Source organism: Bubalus bubalis, chromosome 19, assembly GCF_019923935.1.
Source record: "Bubalus bubalis isolate 160015118507 breed Murrah chromosome 19, NDDB_SH_1, whole genome shotgun sequence".
NCBI lineage: Eukaryota > Metazoa > Chordata > Mammalia > Artiodactyla > Bovidae > Bubalus > Bubalus bubalis.
In genome coordinates, this window is record NC_059175.1 from 35,556,224 (window position 1) to 35,571,481 (window position 15,258).

Below are 15,258 nucleotides of genomic sequence, written 5' to 3' on the forward strand. Positions count from 1 at the left end.
ATGGAAAAAACCCTGCCTTCCCAGACAGTAAATACAGGAAAGGCCTAAAAACATTTCCCCCCCCCTCAATTTTCCCTGCATTGTAATAGCTATATGACTAATTTACACTTACTGATGGAAAAAAGTATCTGTCATATACTTATACCAGATTGTATTCAACATAGTGGTTGGAAGGTTCAGCTCAATTCTCTCAAGGGGCTGAATTCTCCCAACAGGGAGGACGCCTCGTATTTAAGCTGTAGAAAGATCCCCAGGACTGACGTTCTCCACTGTTGCTGTCGTTCAGTCGCTAAGTCCTGTCCGACTCTTTGTGACCCCAAGGAAGGCAGCGTGCCAGGCCTCCCTGTTCTTCACCATCTCCTGGAGTTCGCCCAAGTTCAAAATGTTCTCCATAGTCTTCTGTATATGCTGGAGTGTTAAGGGGTCCAGAAATGACAGTCCTGTTTTTTGTTTAACACAGACATGAAAAGTAGGCAGATGGAGATTTTTTAAAGTCAGATTTAGCATTGATAAAGCTGATATTAGAAAGCAGAGCTTAGTAGAAAGTCCCAGTGGATTTCCTTAAGAGGGTGCTGCAGAACACAACTTACCTTCCTGGTCAGAGGCAAAGTGAGAAAAATGCAAGTCTTACCCAGGGCCAGGGTCTTGACTGATAAACTCTTGAGCAGATGAAAATGCCTATTTCATGCAAATGGACAGACTCCAAAAGAGAAGAGACAGAAACGGAGGCACTTTCCTTAATTCCTTCTCCCAAATTCAGGGGATTAAATCTGTCCCCATCCCCTGGTAAGACGAGTTTCAACAGCATCTAAGGAAGTACAAAAAGAGACCAATCAGGCAGACCTGGGGTTTACCCACTCACTGCTTCCAGGGATGTTCCATGGGATAAGGGGTTTCAGTTGTCCCCCAGTCTCTCCAGGAATGCATTGGTGCCCATACCTGACTTCCTGAAACCCTTGTTGGACTGGTGATACTATTTGTACAACTTCGTGGGGAAAGAAGTTCCTTGTTTCTTCCTGTGGAGCATCTGTGTCCCCGCGTTATGGGGACGGAAGCAGGAGGACCAGGCAACGTCCCTGCTTCTGTCCTGCAGGTGGCAGGAGCACCATCTGGACTGTTGTGCACCCGCGGCAGCCTCAGGCCAAGCCAAAGATAACACTGTGTCCACACACAGGAACACGCTGTGCTTTTCCAGGTTCCCAGGAAACCAAATCACATCAGAGGTCAACAGTGTTGTTAAACTATGGGTACTCAGAGTATGAAGGACCAATATGAGGCCCCAGAACTTCCTTCTGTCAAGGACTCAAGAGCCCCCTCCTAGGTCTCTTCTGATCCTTTGCTAACTGGGTTCTTTCAAGCCCTGTTTACTCCGTATCAGAAGTTCTCGAGCAGCCTAACTCAAGGACCCAGGACAGAATGCTGCTCCTGGAGAGAGGGGCAAGCAGGTGCAAACCCCACATGCCCAGACCTACTGACTCTCTTCTCCAGTGTATCCCCCTCCCCCATAGAGCCATCCTCAGGACAGCACAACTGAAGGCAGAGAATCCACCTTTCCACCCTGACTCTCAGAAACTAGAGCCACGGATGCAATCGCCTACTTGATGGCTCTTCCTGGATGTCCCAAAGGAATACTTCCCACCTCCATCCTTCTGCAGTGACCACCCTCTGCCCACCCAAACCAGTGAGGGCATCCCCACGTGCCAGATGTGCAAACCAGAAACCTTGGCTTCACTCCTGCTATCTCAGCCGATGTCTAAGTCACTGCGATTCGATTTTGATGTTTTCCCCTAATCATCTCTTGAACCCCTTCACCTCCATTCTGGTCAGGGCCACCAGCATCTCTTGCACTAACTGTTCTGCCTGCATTCCCTCTCACCTTCTCCAGTTCAGCTCCACACTGCAGCTAGAATGATTCCCCCTCCCCCAGGATGCAAATCTCATTATTATCCTTTCCCCACTTTAAAGCCTTCTCCTGCTCCTGGGACAAAAATGAAGACCCTAAAATGGCCCACCTGACCTTAACCTTGCCCCTGTTGCAGCTCCAGTGTCTTGTCTGGCTGGGCTCCACTGGTCTCTGTCTGTATTCCAGTCTCCTAGGCACCATTTCTCCTCCCATCAAAGGGCTGCTGTGTGTATACTGTATATATGCTTTCTCTGCTTGCAATAACTCTGCCCTCTCCTGTGTGCTGGGACTCCCCAGTGGCTCAGCGGTAAAGAATTTGCCTGCAATGCAGGAGATTCAGGTTCGATTCCTGAGTCAGGAAAATCCCCTGGAGAAAGGAATGGCAAACCACTCCAGTATTCTTGGCTGGAAAATTCCATGGACTAAGGAGGCTGGCGGGCTACAGTCCAAGGGTTTGCAAAGAGTCAGACACGACTGAGCACACACACACACGGACACACTCCTGTGCAAGTTTAAGGTTGCCTGAAACTTCAGATCTCAGCTGGCAGTTACTTCTTCAGGGATGTTCTCTGACTTTCTGGAGTAAACCAAATTTCCCCATTCTATCTTTTCATGACATCAGTGCCCAGCCCCCTTCAGAGCAACATAGCCACAATTTGGCACTTATTTGCAGGTAATTTTATTAATATTATCACCTCAACTAAAACATAGACCCGTGTGGGCAAGAACAAGCTCTGTTTTCACTCACAATGAATTGCATCCCCTGTTGCAGGCATAAACACGAGCAGGTTGTCCGTAATAGTTGAATGAATTGTAAAGTCCTCTCAAACATCCACTGAAGCAGAGCATCGCTCGAGTGTGTGTGTGTGAAGTTGTGACCTGGCTCCTAAGTTTATCCAGTTTCTACCCTGTGGAAGGCCTGTCTTCCACCCAGCTCTGGTCCTCCTACAGAGAGTGGATTCCAGTGCTAAAGGTCCATCACTGAAACTACTCCACTGAGACCCACCGACCTCACCAGAGCCATTGACTTGACTCGATTTCTCCTTTAGGAAGCTTCCTGAGCCCGGCTGCCAAGGTCACTTCCCGCTGGGGGAATTTGACTGGGCTCACTGGGCTCTCCTGACTTGTTCTCTGTCTCATGCAGAGCACAGAATGGAGGCCTGGATGTGAATCAGAAGCTCTTAGCATTCTCTCTCATACACTATCTCTCCACCCTTCTCTCCTTTTCTTCATTTCTCTTCTTTCTCCTCAATTCTTCAACCAACACCCCCTTGAAGACATGTTTCCTGTCCAGAAGAAAGACAGACTGTCCCCTCTGCTTAGGAGCTGGCTGTGACCAGATCAGCGTGACAGAATGGTCCCCATGCCAGCACCCCAAGCCCACAGAAGTTTGGGGACTTTCTCCAATGCACATGACTTTGCAGAAAGGGATGTATTTGTACCTTTCAGAGCATGTAGGTCTCCCACACACTCTGTGTGTGTGTGTGTGTGTCCTGGGGAGCAGTCAGCTCCTGTTTTCCACTGGCACTCTTTTTGCCTTCTCCAGCTGCCTGAGACCTCTGTAAGAGACCCTGCGGCAGGGAATGAGAATGTGCCTCAAAGACCTCCAACTACAGGGAGCAGAACTGACTCCAGCTGCTGCGATCTGAGACCCAGCTGCTGTTTGCACGGAGGCCACACTGCCCTCAGGACTGCACAGAGCAGTGATTCTAAGGCTGCTTGTTCCTGGGTGACACAGGACTCCCCCATCTGCCAACTTTCACTCCAGGACTTCCTGGCCCCCTGGATAGACCTCTGCAAGGCCAACTAGGATGCATCCACCCGAACTTTTTTCCTCTTTTCTCTCGTGTTGACAGTCCCAGCCATGCCAGCTGCCTACACAGGGTCCGTCACAGGCATTTTCCTTATTAAATCCTGGCATGTTCAATCCCATCTTGGCACCTGCTTCCTGGAGGACCCAGATAACACATTTTTTTGCCCGTCTCCTTGGAAGATCAGTATGCTTAATAGAAACAAAGCCTTCCTGCATGCTTTTCTAGGACATGTAGACCTTGAGATAAGAAGGATGAAAACACATTAAAAACTACACAGGGGTAGCATACATGCCTATGGGGGACCACGCCTTACACAAGTTAAGCAATGGAGTGTTTCTAAAAATGCCCCTCAAAAGGAATGTAACAGCTCAACGTGCTGGGGTTGATAAACAGTCCTTAGACCTGTGGAATTTCTTTCTGATCTTGAGAAACATTTCCTAGAGTGATAAGTTCTTCAGGGTCTGCAGCAAGGTTACATATTTGCATATAAAGGCTGGGCCATCTCAGCACTTAATCCTAGGCTCTGAATACTCTTGGTCTGATGGCTCTTCTTTATAGGGTCAGAAACTAAAAAAGAATGCTTCAGATTCCAAACAGAAGGGAGGAAAATAGTGCAAGAATGAACAAAGCATCTATTTTGAAGCAGGGTTGCCAAAGCTGGGCTGTAGAAGAGGAAGAGGAAGTTTATGGCTTCACCAGCATTTTTGGATCAAACTGTCCCTTGGAAAATGGTGTCATTTACAGGTACATGGCATTTATTGTCATTTTATATTCATATATGTACATATAAATGAAGTCTTTTTAATCTAGGAAATGATGTATCTGAAACTCTAATCAGAAGGTATTCAGTATTAACATAATCACATTATTTATTGAATGTTTGTATTACACACATCATGTTAAACGCTTCACATAACTATTTCATTTCATTGTCAATCTACAGAAAAGAAAGTTAGTGGCAAGATTCTGTACACAAAAGACATTATTTTATCCCCTCAGACTTTTTTCCTAAATAGATTTATTTTAAATCACTGAATCAGTAGCCACATCAACTAATCACAAGATTCTAAGAAGCAAACCACATGAGACACTTCTGGAATAACCGAGGTGGATAAAGTTTAAGAACTTAGCCTGGGTTGCACAGCTAGCAATGGCAGAAGCTTTACTCTAACTCAAAATGATTTAATTCCACAGATTTCTGCTCCTTAGAACAACAGTGAGATCTTAGCAATAGAGTTAAATGTTTGAAAGACACATACAGCAGATTGAATGATTAAAGAAATAGTTGGGAATTCAATATGAGAATTGACTCTAGATTTGAACCTTGGTTCTTCCCTGGTGGCTCAGATGGTAAAGAATCTGCCTGCAATGCAGGAGACCCGGGTTTGATCCCTGGGTCAGGAAGATCCCCTGGAGAAGGGGAATGACTACACACTCCAGTATTGCCCAGATAATTCCATGGACAGAGGAACCTGGAAGGCTACAGTTCATGGAGTCGCAAAGAGATGGACACCACAGAGCAACTAACACTTTCCCTTTCCCTTTCTGGTTTAGTAGTTAAATGGCCTCGAGAAACCAAGCTTTCTCTGGAGAGAAAAGAGCCTATTTTCTTAAAAGTGCAAAAAGGCTGCTGCTGCTGCTGCTGCTGCTAAGTCACTTCAGTCGGGTCCGACTCTATGTGACCCCATAGACGGCAGCCCACCAGGCTCCCCCGTCCCTGGGATTCTCCAGGCAAGAACACTGGAGTGGGTTGCCATTTCCTTCTCCAATACATGAAAGTGAAAGTGAAAGTGAGGTCGCTCCAGTCATGTCTGACCCTTAGCGACCCCATGGACTGCAGCCTACCAGGCTCCTGCATCCATGGGATCTTCCAGGCAAGAGTACTGGAGTGGAGTGCCACTGCCTTCTCCGAAAAGGCTGATAAAGGTATGGAAAAAAATTTTCTCTCTCTCAGAAGCAATAGGAGAAAGGACAAACTAAATGAAACCCTCTATTGAGACTGTATACAATGTAATTGCTTCGATCAAGCTGATGTTTTAACACCCTATGAGTGTAGGAAACATACCATCATGGCTGTTACGTTTTCCTCCCTTCCTTATGGCCACAGAAATTCCAAGTTGCAAAATGAACTAACTTTTTAAAAAAACCCTTCTTTGAAAATTATTCCCTCTTTTCCGCCTGTTTTCTGCCTGAGAAATATTTTTGAACGGTGTTTGCTACCCCCTATTTATAGCTTTCCAGTTTTGGCAGGTATGGGAACGTTTATAAGTGGTTTGTTTTCTTTGCTATGTCCAGTGTTGATTTAGGTTGCGTTAGCCACTGAAACAATTGGAAGCACTTTCAAGGAAGGTTGAAATCTGTTGACGGCTGATAACATTGTAAAATCTAGACAGTCTGAATCAAGATTGCTTTGAGGGCCTCAGGGCAGCAAGAACATCTTAGCAGTGCTGTGGTTTAAATAATTACCTTTACTTCTGTTTTGGTGACCGTCCTGGAGGAAGTTTCCCCTTGACATAGGGAGGAAGAGTATCTCCTGGAGGTTCTTCCAGCTGTTGGTAACTCCGGCTTGAACTCTGACAGCTAGATAAGAAAGTACGTGGCAGGCCCTCCATATCTAAGATCTGAGCTTCCTTGGGAAGCTATGTCTAACATTTGGGTTTTCACCAAGTTTTACATGCTGACCAGAAGCAAACATTAGTGGTTCTTTTGTTTAGGAGAGATGCCTGGAATTTCTGGGGTTTGTTTCATAAATGACTGAACTAAATACATTTGAAAACCAGTAGAATTATGGACATCTTCCCCTCCCATCTGGCATGTTTTTATGGGTGGTATGGTTAGGTGTTGTTTTTTTTTTTTTTTTCCTCTGGATTTTTCCACCCTGTCTCTCCCTATAATTTGTGGGCCTTGAGAAAAGTCATGGTTTGCCCTGTAAATGTAGAAGGAGAGCTTGTTTGGGGTCATCTCACTTTTTCTTGTCGCCTGGTCCTTGTCTGTGGTGTCATTGGGAGGAGGACCGCAAGGGATAAATAGCTCTGAGATGGAGAGATGGATTTCCAACTTCAAAGGCATCAGAGAAAATGGTAGTGTTTCTGAGATTAAGTGGCTCCTGGAAAATCAACCTCACTGGGGACAGGAGCAGAATGTGGAGGCTGGCCTTCTGTCATCTGATCCAGGAGCTCATAAGGACACTTGGGAGAATATGAGGCCCTTGAATAGTTCAGGGCATCCACTGGGGCTGCAGAAAAGGCCGTTAACCCTCACACACACCTGGGAGGTTGGGCACTCACTCCAGTTTTTCCTAAGGTTGCTCAGGAAGGCTTTATTTCTATTCCAGAAATAGATCTGAGGAAGCTCCATAGCCACCAGTCACCACTCCCTCCTCTCAAGCCACCTGCTCATTTGCAGGTCAGTTCTTTCCTTTCTTCTTTGGTCATCACTATGATTCATGCCCCTATCCTCTTTCTAAATGTAACAAGTCCTTTAACAAAGTCTTTAAAAAATCAAAGGCAAAAGGAGAAGGGGGCAGCAGAGGATGAGATGGTTAGATAGCATCACTGACTCAATGGACATGAATTTGAGCAAACACCAGGAGATAGGAAAGGACAGGGGAGCCTGATGGACTATAGTCCATGGAGTCACAAAGAGTTGGACACGACTGAGTGACTGAACAACAACACCAAATGATTCATGCCCCTTCTCCTCATTCTAAATGTGATGACTCCTTTAACCAAGTCTTTAAACATTTCTCATTTTGAAAAATCCAAATATATGCAAAAGTGAAAAGAACAGTTTACTTAATCGTCCAGTGCCATCACCCAGATTTGACAGTTGAGTTTTGCCTCAGTTGCTCCATGCTTTCCCCACTTTTCTCTGCAAAAGGATTTTAAAACCAATCCCAAACCTCAGTAGTATCTCCCCTTAATACTTCTATAAAAAAACTCTAAGCATTATAGATATTTTCATGTGTAGCCATGCCGTTTTCCCACTCACAGAATTCATTAATATCATTTCCCACACTCATACCTAAAGCCTTCTAGTTGTCCCAAAGAAGTCTATTTATAGTTGACTTGATTGAACAATGATCCTATCAAGGGTCTTTCATTGGATGTGCTTGTTACTTGTCTTCTGTCTGTGTTTGTCTTTTTCTTTCCTGCCACAGATTTTCTTGAGGACCCAAGTCAATCATCCAGATGCTCATTTATTTTCCCACAATTACATGTATTATTTGAGGACTGAGAGTTGTAGAACCTTTCCCATCAAAACTCTTATGGTGTGGTATATATACATGATGGAATATTACTCAGCCATAAAAGGAACACATTTGAATCAGTTCTAATGAGGTGGAGGAACTTAGAACCTATTATACGGAGTGAAGTGAGTCAGAAAGAGAAAGATAAATACTGTATTCCAACAAATACATATGGAATTTAGAAAAATGGTACTGAAGCATTTTACAGGGCAGCAGTGGAGAAACAGACATAGAGAATAGACTAATGGACATGGGGAGAGGGGAGGAGAGGGTGAGATGTATGGAGAGAGTAACATGGAAACTTACAGTACCATATGCAAAATAGATAGTCAATGGGAATTTGCTGTATGGCTCAGGAAACTCAAATAGGGGCTCTGTATCAACCTAGAGGGGTGGGGTGGGGAGGAAGATAGGAGGGAGGTTCAAAAGGGAGGGGATATATGTATACCTATGGCTGATTCATGTTGAGGTTTGACAGAATACAACAAAATTCTGTAAGGCAATTATCCTTCAATTAAAAATTAAAAAAAAAAACTTTTATGGTAACCAATAAGGAGGATTAAGTATCCAGAAGAAAGATATTATTAATGTACACACAATGTGTATGTGATGAGATATATATCCAAAAGAGATTTCCTTAGATGTTGAACTAATTTGGTTAGTTACAAGTGGTTTATCTTGTAAACCACTTGCTGTGGTTTAGATATAATTCTTCTCTGGAAATATAAAGCAAACTATCAAAACACGGGGCTTCCCTGGTAGTTCAGTTGGTAAAGAATCCACCTGCAATGCAGGAGAACCCTGTTCAGTTCCTGGGTTGAGAAGACCCCCTGGAGAAGGGATAGGCTACCCACTCCGGTATTCTTGGGCTTCCCTGGTGGCTCAAATGGTAAAGAATCCACCAACAATGTGGGAGACCTGGGTTCCATCTCTGAGTTGGGATGATCCCCTGGAGGAGGGCATAGCAACCCACTCCAATATTCTTGCCTGGAGAGTTCCATGGACAGAGGAGCCTGGCAGGCTACAGTCCATAGGGTCACAAAGAGTCAGATACGACTGAGTGACTAAGCACACACATCAAGATAAGAACTCACTTTTGAGACATTAGGTTGAAACTAGAAGGAGCTGCACCCCAAAATAAATGTTTGGGCTGTGCTAGGAAAAATATTCCCTCACATTTTTCTCTCTTCCTCCATCCCCCATTGTCTATTTATTCTATCATTGAGTTTCAAAAACAGCTTTATTGATATACCAAATAATAAAGTGCACATATGTAAAGCGTATAGTTTGATACAGTTTAAGGTATGAATACACCTATGAAAACATCTCCACAATTTGTCAACTGTAACAAAAATGTGGAATATAAGGGTTGTGAGCTGTTTTACTTATAGGTTTTATTTATTTATACTTACTTATTTATTAGGACTATAGCGTGGGAGACAGCATTCCAGACTGCTCTGAGAAACTGCCCTGAAGAGGTAGGGCAAGGTCGGTGACACGTGCGGTTTTAGTGGAGGTGGGTACGTGCAGCCAGGCACACGTTGTGCAGAGGCTTCTGCTGGTCACGAAGACCAGTTGTCACTGTCAACGGTTTAGTGCTTTCCTAGAAACGCAAGAACTGGGCTCATAAAACCTTTTCCTGAAAATGTCTAGCTCTCTGAAGGCCTGTTCTGCCACTTTTTTCTCAGAGCGCAGTGTCTCCGTCCTGATCTCCACCCTGAGCACCTGTCCGGGGGTACTGAAGTTAGTACCTATAGCAGCTCATGATTTCATCCTTGTACAGGTGGATGGCAAGTGCCAATATTTTAGTTTGCAATTAATATAATGATGATATGATTCAGCTTGAAAAGTTTTCTTGTGCCCTTACTTGCATTTCCTCCCTACCTCAGGCAATTCCTGCTCTGCTTTCTATCACTGTAGATTAGTTTACATTTTCTGGAAATTTGTGTAAATGTAATCTAGCCACTTTCATTGATCATAATTATTTTGAGATTCATCAATTGTTGTACAAAGTATCAACAGTCCATTCCTCTTCACTGCTGAATAACAATTCACTGTATTCTGTTCCTGATTAACCATGGTAAGGATTTAGAGGGAGTCCTCTTTTCTGGACCACTCTTGGGTTTTTAGTGTGTTTAATACTTTTGAAGACGTGCTGGCCTTTCAATGGCCTGGAGCAAATAACACTTTTTCAATATACCTACATCCAAGAGAATAAATCCTTGCATTGTCATTGAATTCTTGAACAATCCTGACCCCAGTTCATCATACAGAGATCTGAAGTCACTGTCCTCTTCTTAATTCTATAATTATATAAATATGTAGGTGGCAGTGGTGGAGGCAGGCATGGGCAAGCACAGATGAAATGATGAGAAAAGTGACATCTGTTTGATAAATTATATTTATTTGGCAATAAATATTTATATATTTGGCAACACCAAAACCCCTTGAACAAAGCTCTGAATGCTGCCTTGAGCTACGGAATAGTCAAAGGATCCTATTTCTTTCATTACTATAAGTTACTTCAGATTTTCTATAAAAACAGTCATCGAAGTGAGAATGAGTTCCTTTAAATCTTATGCAGAGGGTGTCGTCATTTATGACTCATTATTGTTTAAGACATCTTAAGCATCCTCCAAAGGTTCCCAGGTGGCTCAGTGGTAAAGAACCTGCCTACCATTGCAGGAGACACAGGAGATGTAGGTTCGATCCCTGGGTCAGGAAGATACACTGGAGGAGGAAATGGCAACCCACTCCAGTATTCTTGCCTGGGAAATCCCACGGCCAGAGGAGTCTGGTGGGTTACAGTCCATGGGGTTAGAGAGTCAGACATGGCTGAGCATGCACGTATATACAAAACGTGGTTTTAAGCACAAGCTCAGAACACTGATCTGATGATTGTGGGACATATCCTCAGAGGACAGTTCCAGAAAGGGAACTTGAATATAACCATGGTGAGAAGAGAAGAAACGAGAAACACTGCTTTTCATCTTGTTTCTAATCCAGTGAATAGAATGAAAGTGATGTCCCCACACAATCTCCCATCCCCAACCCCATGGTGATTCAGTATGGACAGGATGGCTCTTTACTAGAAAAGCTTATCTTCTCCAAGAAAGCAGTTCTGGCTTGCTTGACACATACTGGCTATGAGCATTCAGCCTCTTCCTTAAAGAGTCAAAAGGAGAGTGTGAGGAGGGCGTGCAGGGGACCCAGGGTCACGATGGCCCTGTTATTTCTTCCTAGAATAACAGGCTCTTTGCTGGTTGCCAGCATGCTTATTTTTCCGTAGATTTGACCTTCATGGCAGCCTTGAACCACTAAAATAGAATAAAATAACTATAAGCTACTTCAAAAAGCTTGACCTTAAAAATATATAAAAATATAAGACAAAGACAGGAAAACAAATTTGGGCCACAGCTTCAAGCAAATCTGTGAGCTTCTTGAGTTAAAATATCAGCTCTGTGCATATTAGATTCCATCCTGTGTTTGATTATTTCTGCAGGGAGTGCTGCCTTTATCGATTGTTAGAGTGGAATGTTCAAGAGCATTATATTACAATCTGTCTCCAAATGGCTTTTCAGAAAGAAATTTCCTGTAACTCAGAGGCAGAAATTATGCAGGGAGCTGAGAGAGAAGAGCCTAGACAGCTGAATTTCACCCAGACTTTTGCACATGAGAAAATGATGAAGTGTGCCCAGAAAAAGCTTATATTGGTTTTCTTTAGCAAAGGGTCAGTTTCAGCTTATTATTATTGCATCACCAGAAACCATGCTGAATAGTATATAAAGCAAACTGATGGAGGTTATAGCTTTGAGGGTCACAATCCTTTAAAGATGCCTTAGATCACAGGGTCTCTTGGCTCACATTTCTCCTCTTGTTTTTCTCTTCTTCATCCAACTCCATCCAACATGCGCCTAAGTCTCACTCGTCCACGAAGCCTCTAATTCTCTTTCATAGACTGACCCCCCTCCCTGAAACCACAACATTTGGTAGCAGTGAATGCCATTTACATATTATTTTCTAATACTTAACTCATGCATTGATTTTATTTTACAATTAGACTATCACCTTAAGGGCATGTCTCACATATTGTGTGTTCTCCACATGTCTCACACATTGTGTATTGTGTGATCTCCATTGTGTAGAGACCAAGTGCTCTTTCTGTGTGTGTGTGTGTGTGTGTGTGTTATCCCACATTGTTTCATTTAGTCAAAGATGTGGATTTTCTAAATTGGTAACATTTGGGTTGTGTATATAAGAAACCAAGTTACTTCAACTGAAAGGCATGTACTGGCTCATCATAACTGAAAAATCTAGTTGTAGGTTTGGTTTCAAGTAAGGTTCAATCCAGTGGCTCAAGGATGTCAAAATGAACCTGATTTCTTTCTGTTTGCTTTCAGTTCAGTTCAGTCACTCAGTCGTGTTCGACTCTTTGCGACCCCATGAACCGCAACACGCCAGGCCTCCCTGTCCATCACCAACTCCCGGAGTTCACTCAGACTCACATCCATCGAGTCAGTGATGCCATCCAGCCATCTCATCCTCTGTCGTCCCCTTCTCCTCTCGCCTTCAATCTTTCCCAGCATCAGGGTCTTTTCAAATGAGCCAGCTCTTTGCATCAGGTGGACAAAATATTGGAGTTTCAGCCTCAGCATCAGTCCTTCCAGTAAATATTCAGGACTGATTTCCTTTAGGATGGACTGGTTTGATCTCCTTGCAGTCCAAGGGACTCTCAAGAGTCTTCTCCAACACCACAGTTCAAAAGCATCAATTCTTCAGTGCTCAGTTTTCTTTATAGTCCAACTCTCACATCCATACATGATTACTGGAAAAACCATAGCCTTGACTAGATGGACCTAGGTTGGCAAAGTAATGTCTCTGCTTCTTAATATGCTGTCTAGGTTGGCCATGACTTTTCTTCCAAGGAGCAAGCATCTTTTAATTTCATGGCTGAAGTCACCATCTGCAGTGAATTTGGAGCCCAAAAAAATAAATTCTGCAATTGTTTCCCCATCTATTTGCCATGAAGTGATGGGACCAGATGCCATGATCTTAGTTTTCTGAATGTTGATCATTAAACCAACTTTTTCACTCTCCTCTTTCACTTTCATTAAGAGACTCTTAAGTTCCTCTTCACTTTCTGCCATAAGGGTGGTGTCATCTGCATTTCTGAGGTTATTGATATTTCTCCCAGCAATCTTTTTTTTTTTTTTTCTCCCAGCAATCTTGATTCCAGCTTATGCTTCATCCAGTCCAGCATTTCTCATGATGTACTCTGCATATAAGTTAAATAAATAGGGTGACAATATACAGCCTTGATGTACTCCTTTCCCTATTTAGAACCAGTCTGTTGTTCTATGTCCAGCTCTAACTGTTGCTTCCTGACCAGCATACAGATTTCTCCAGAGGCAGGTCAGGTGGTCTGGTATTCCCATCTCTTTCAGAATTTTCCACAGTTTATTGTGATCCACACAGTCAAAGGCTTTGGCATAGTCAATAAAGCAGAAATTGATGTTTTTCTGGAATTCTCTTGCTTTTTCAATGATCCAGAGGATGTTGGCAATTTGATCTCTGGCTCCTCTGCATGTTCTAAAACCAGCTTGAATATCTGGAAGTTCATGGTTCATGTACTGTTGAAGCCTGGCTTGGAGAATTTTGAGCATTACTTTACTAGCGTGTGAGATGAGTGCAATTGTGCAGTAGTTTGAGCATTCTTTGGCATTGCCTTTCTTTGGGATTGGAATGAAAACTGACCTCAACAAAACAGCCCAAAATGCAGTACTTGGATGCAATCTCAAAAACGACAGAATGATCTCTGTTCGTTTCCAAGACAAACCATTCAGTACCACAGTAATCCAAGTCTATGCCCCGACCAATAATGCTGAAGAAGCCAAAGTTAAACAGTTCTATGAAGACCTACAAGACCTTCTAGAACTAACACCCCAAAATTATGTCCTTTTCATTATATGGGACTGGAGTGCAAAAGTAGGAATTCAAGAAACACCTGGAGTAACAGGCAAATTTGGCCTTGGAGTACAGAGTAAAGCAGGGCAAAGGCTAATAGAGTTAGTGCAATTGTGCAGTAACTTGAGCGCTCTTTGGCACTGCCTTTTTGGGGGGATTGGAATGAAAACTGACCTCAACAAAAGAGTCTGAAATGCAGTACTTTATGCAATCTCAAAGTTCAAGGACTGTAGTCCCTTTCTATTCATTGTCCATCATCCACAATTTTCTCTTCCAAAAAAGAACAAAGAACAAAAGGAAGAAAGAAGGAAAGAAGAGAGAGAAAGGAAGGAAGAAAGAAGGAAGATAGGAAGGAAGGAAACGAGTGAAGGAAGGGTGGGGGAGGAAATGCACTTTAACTTATAGGCAAACACAGAAACCCCCATGACTCTGGTTCACTCAAGCTGGGGAGACTGCCTGGACCAGGTCTGTCAGAGAATAAGAATGTAAAATGAAGAGCCATCAGCATTTGCCAGAGTTCCTCGCGATTGCTAGTTTACTGCCAGATGAACCCCAGATATTTCTGAGTGAGAGACTGGTTTCTGAGGGTGGCACTCCCCTCAAGCATGAAGCCCGTTTCTTCTCGGCCCCGTTTGAAACCTCTACAGCGGAAGGCCTCATGATTTCAATTTCTGTGTTTCTATTCCTGACGACATCTGGGGTTATTCTTGCTGTCAGGAATAAGCTATCAGTCAATGACAGGAAGAAAATGTACTTCCAGTTTGTGTGATTGACCAAGTAAAGCCCAGTTTTCAGACATCTGCCCAAAGAAGCCAAGAAAGAGAGCAAGGCACATAATGAAGATGATCCTTACTGTGTGGCTTCTGGAACAATCATCTTCCATCTGAGAAAGTCAGTCTTGGATTTGAATCAAGCATGGAAGTGGGTGGCAGGCAGAGAAGAAGGTAAACCTCTACAGAAGGAGAATCCATGTAGAAGAAAGAAATACATCCACATCCTCTGGTCTAATAGCAATCATATTTTAGTGTAAACTCCAGACTTTGTCCCGTCTTCACTTTGCACAGCCACGATATCTGAAAATATAATTTTCAAAACATCAAAGAAAGAAAGAAAAAGGGCTGAAATGAGGAATTCTTGTTTTTACAAAAATATTTCTGCAGGGAATCATTTAAATAACAAACTCCCCTGGGTCTTTTGGGATAGTTCAACTCTCCCAAAACTTTTCCAGAACCCATCTACTTGGTAAAAAGGAGGTGGAGGTGAGAGTCAATGTTTTGTAGCTTGTTGAAGCTTGAATAAAAATGTGCAAACCTTGATTCACCTCCCTT

At 43.3% G+C, this 15,258-nt stretch overlaps 1 protein-coding gene across 1 annotated transcript in view; it reads left to right on the plus strand.

Annotated features, from left to right (window-relative positions):
- The first annotated feature begins 4,247 nt into the window (after window positions 1–4,247).
- LIFR (LIF receptor subunit alpha) overlaps window positions 4,248–15,258 on the plus strand; it is a 186,035-nt gene continuing 175,024 nt past the window's right edge. Inside the window, exon 1 of the mRNA XM_025270581.3 lies at window positions 4,248–4,461. Coding sequence (XP_025126366.3) covers window positions 4,295–4,461 — 167 coding nt within the window. The 5' untranslated portion in view covers window positions 4,248–4,294. The remainder of the gene's footprint in view (window positions 4,462–15,258) is intronic.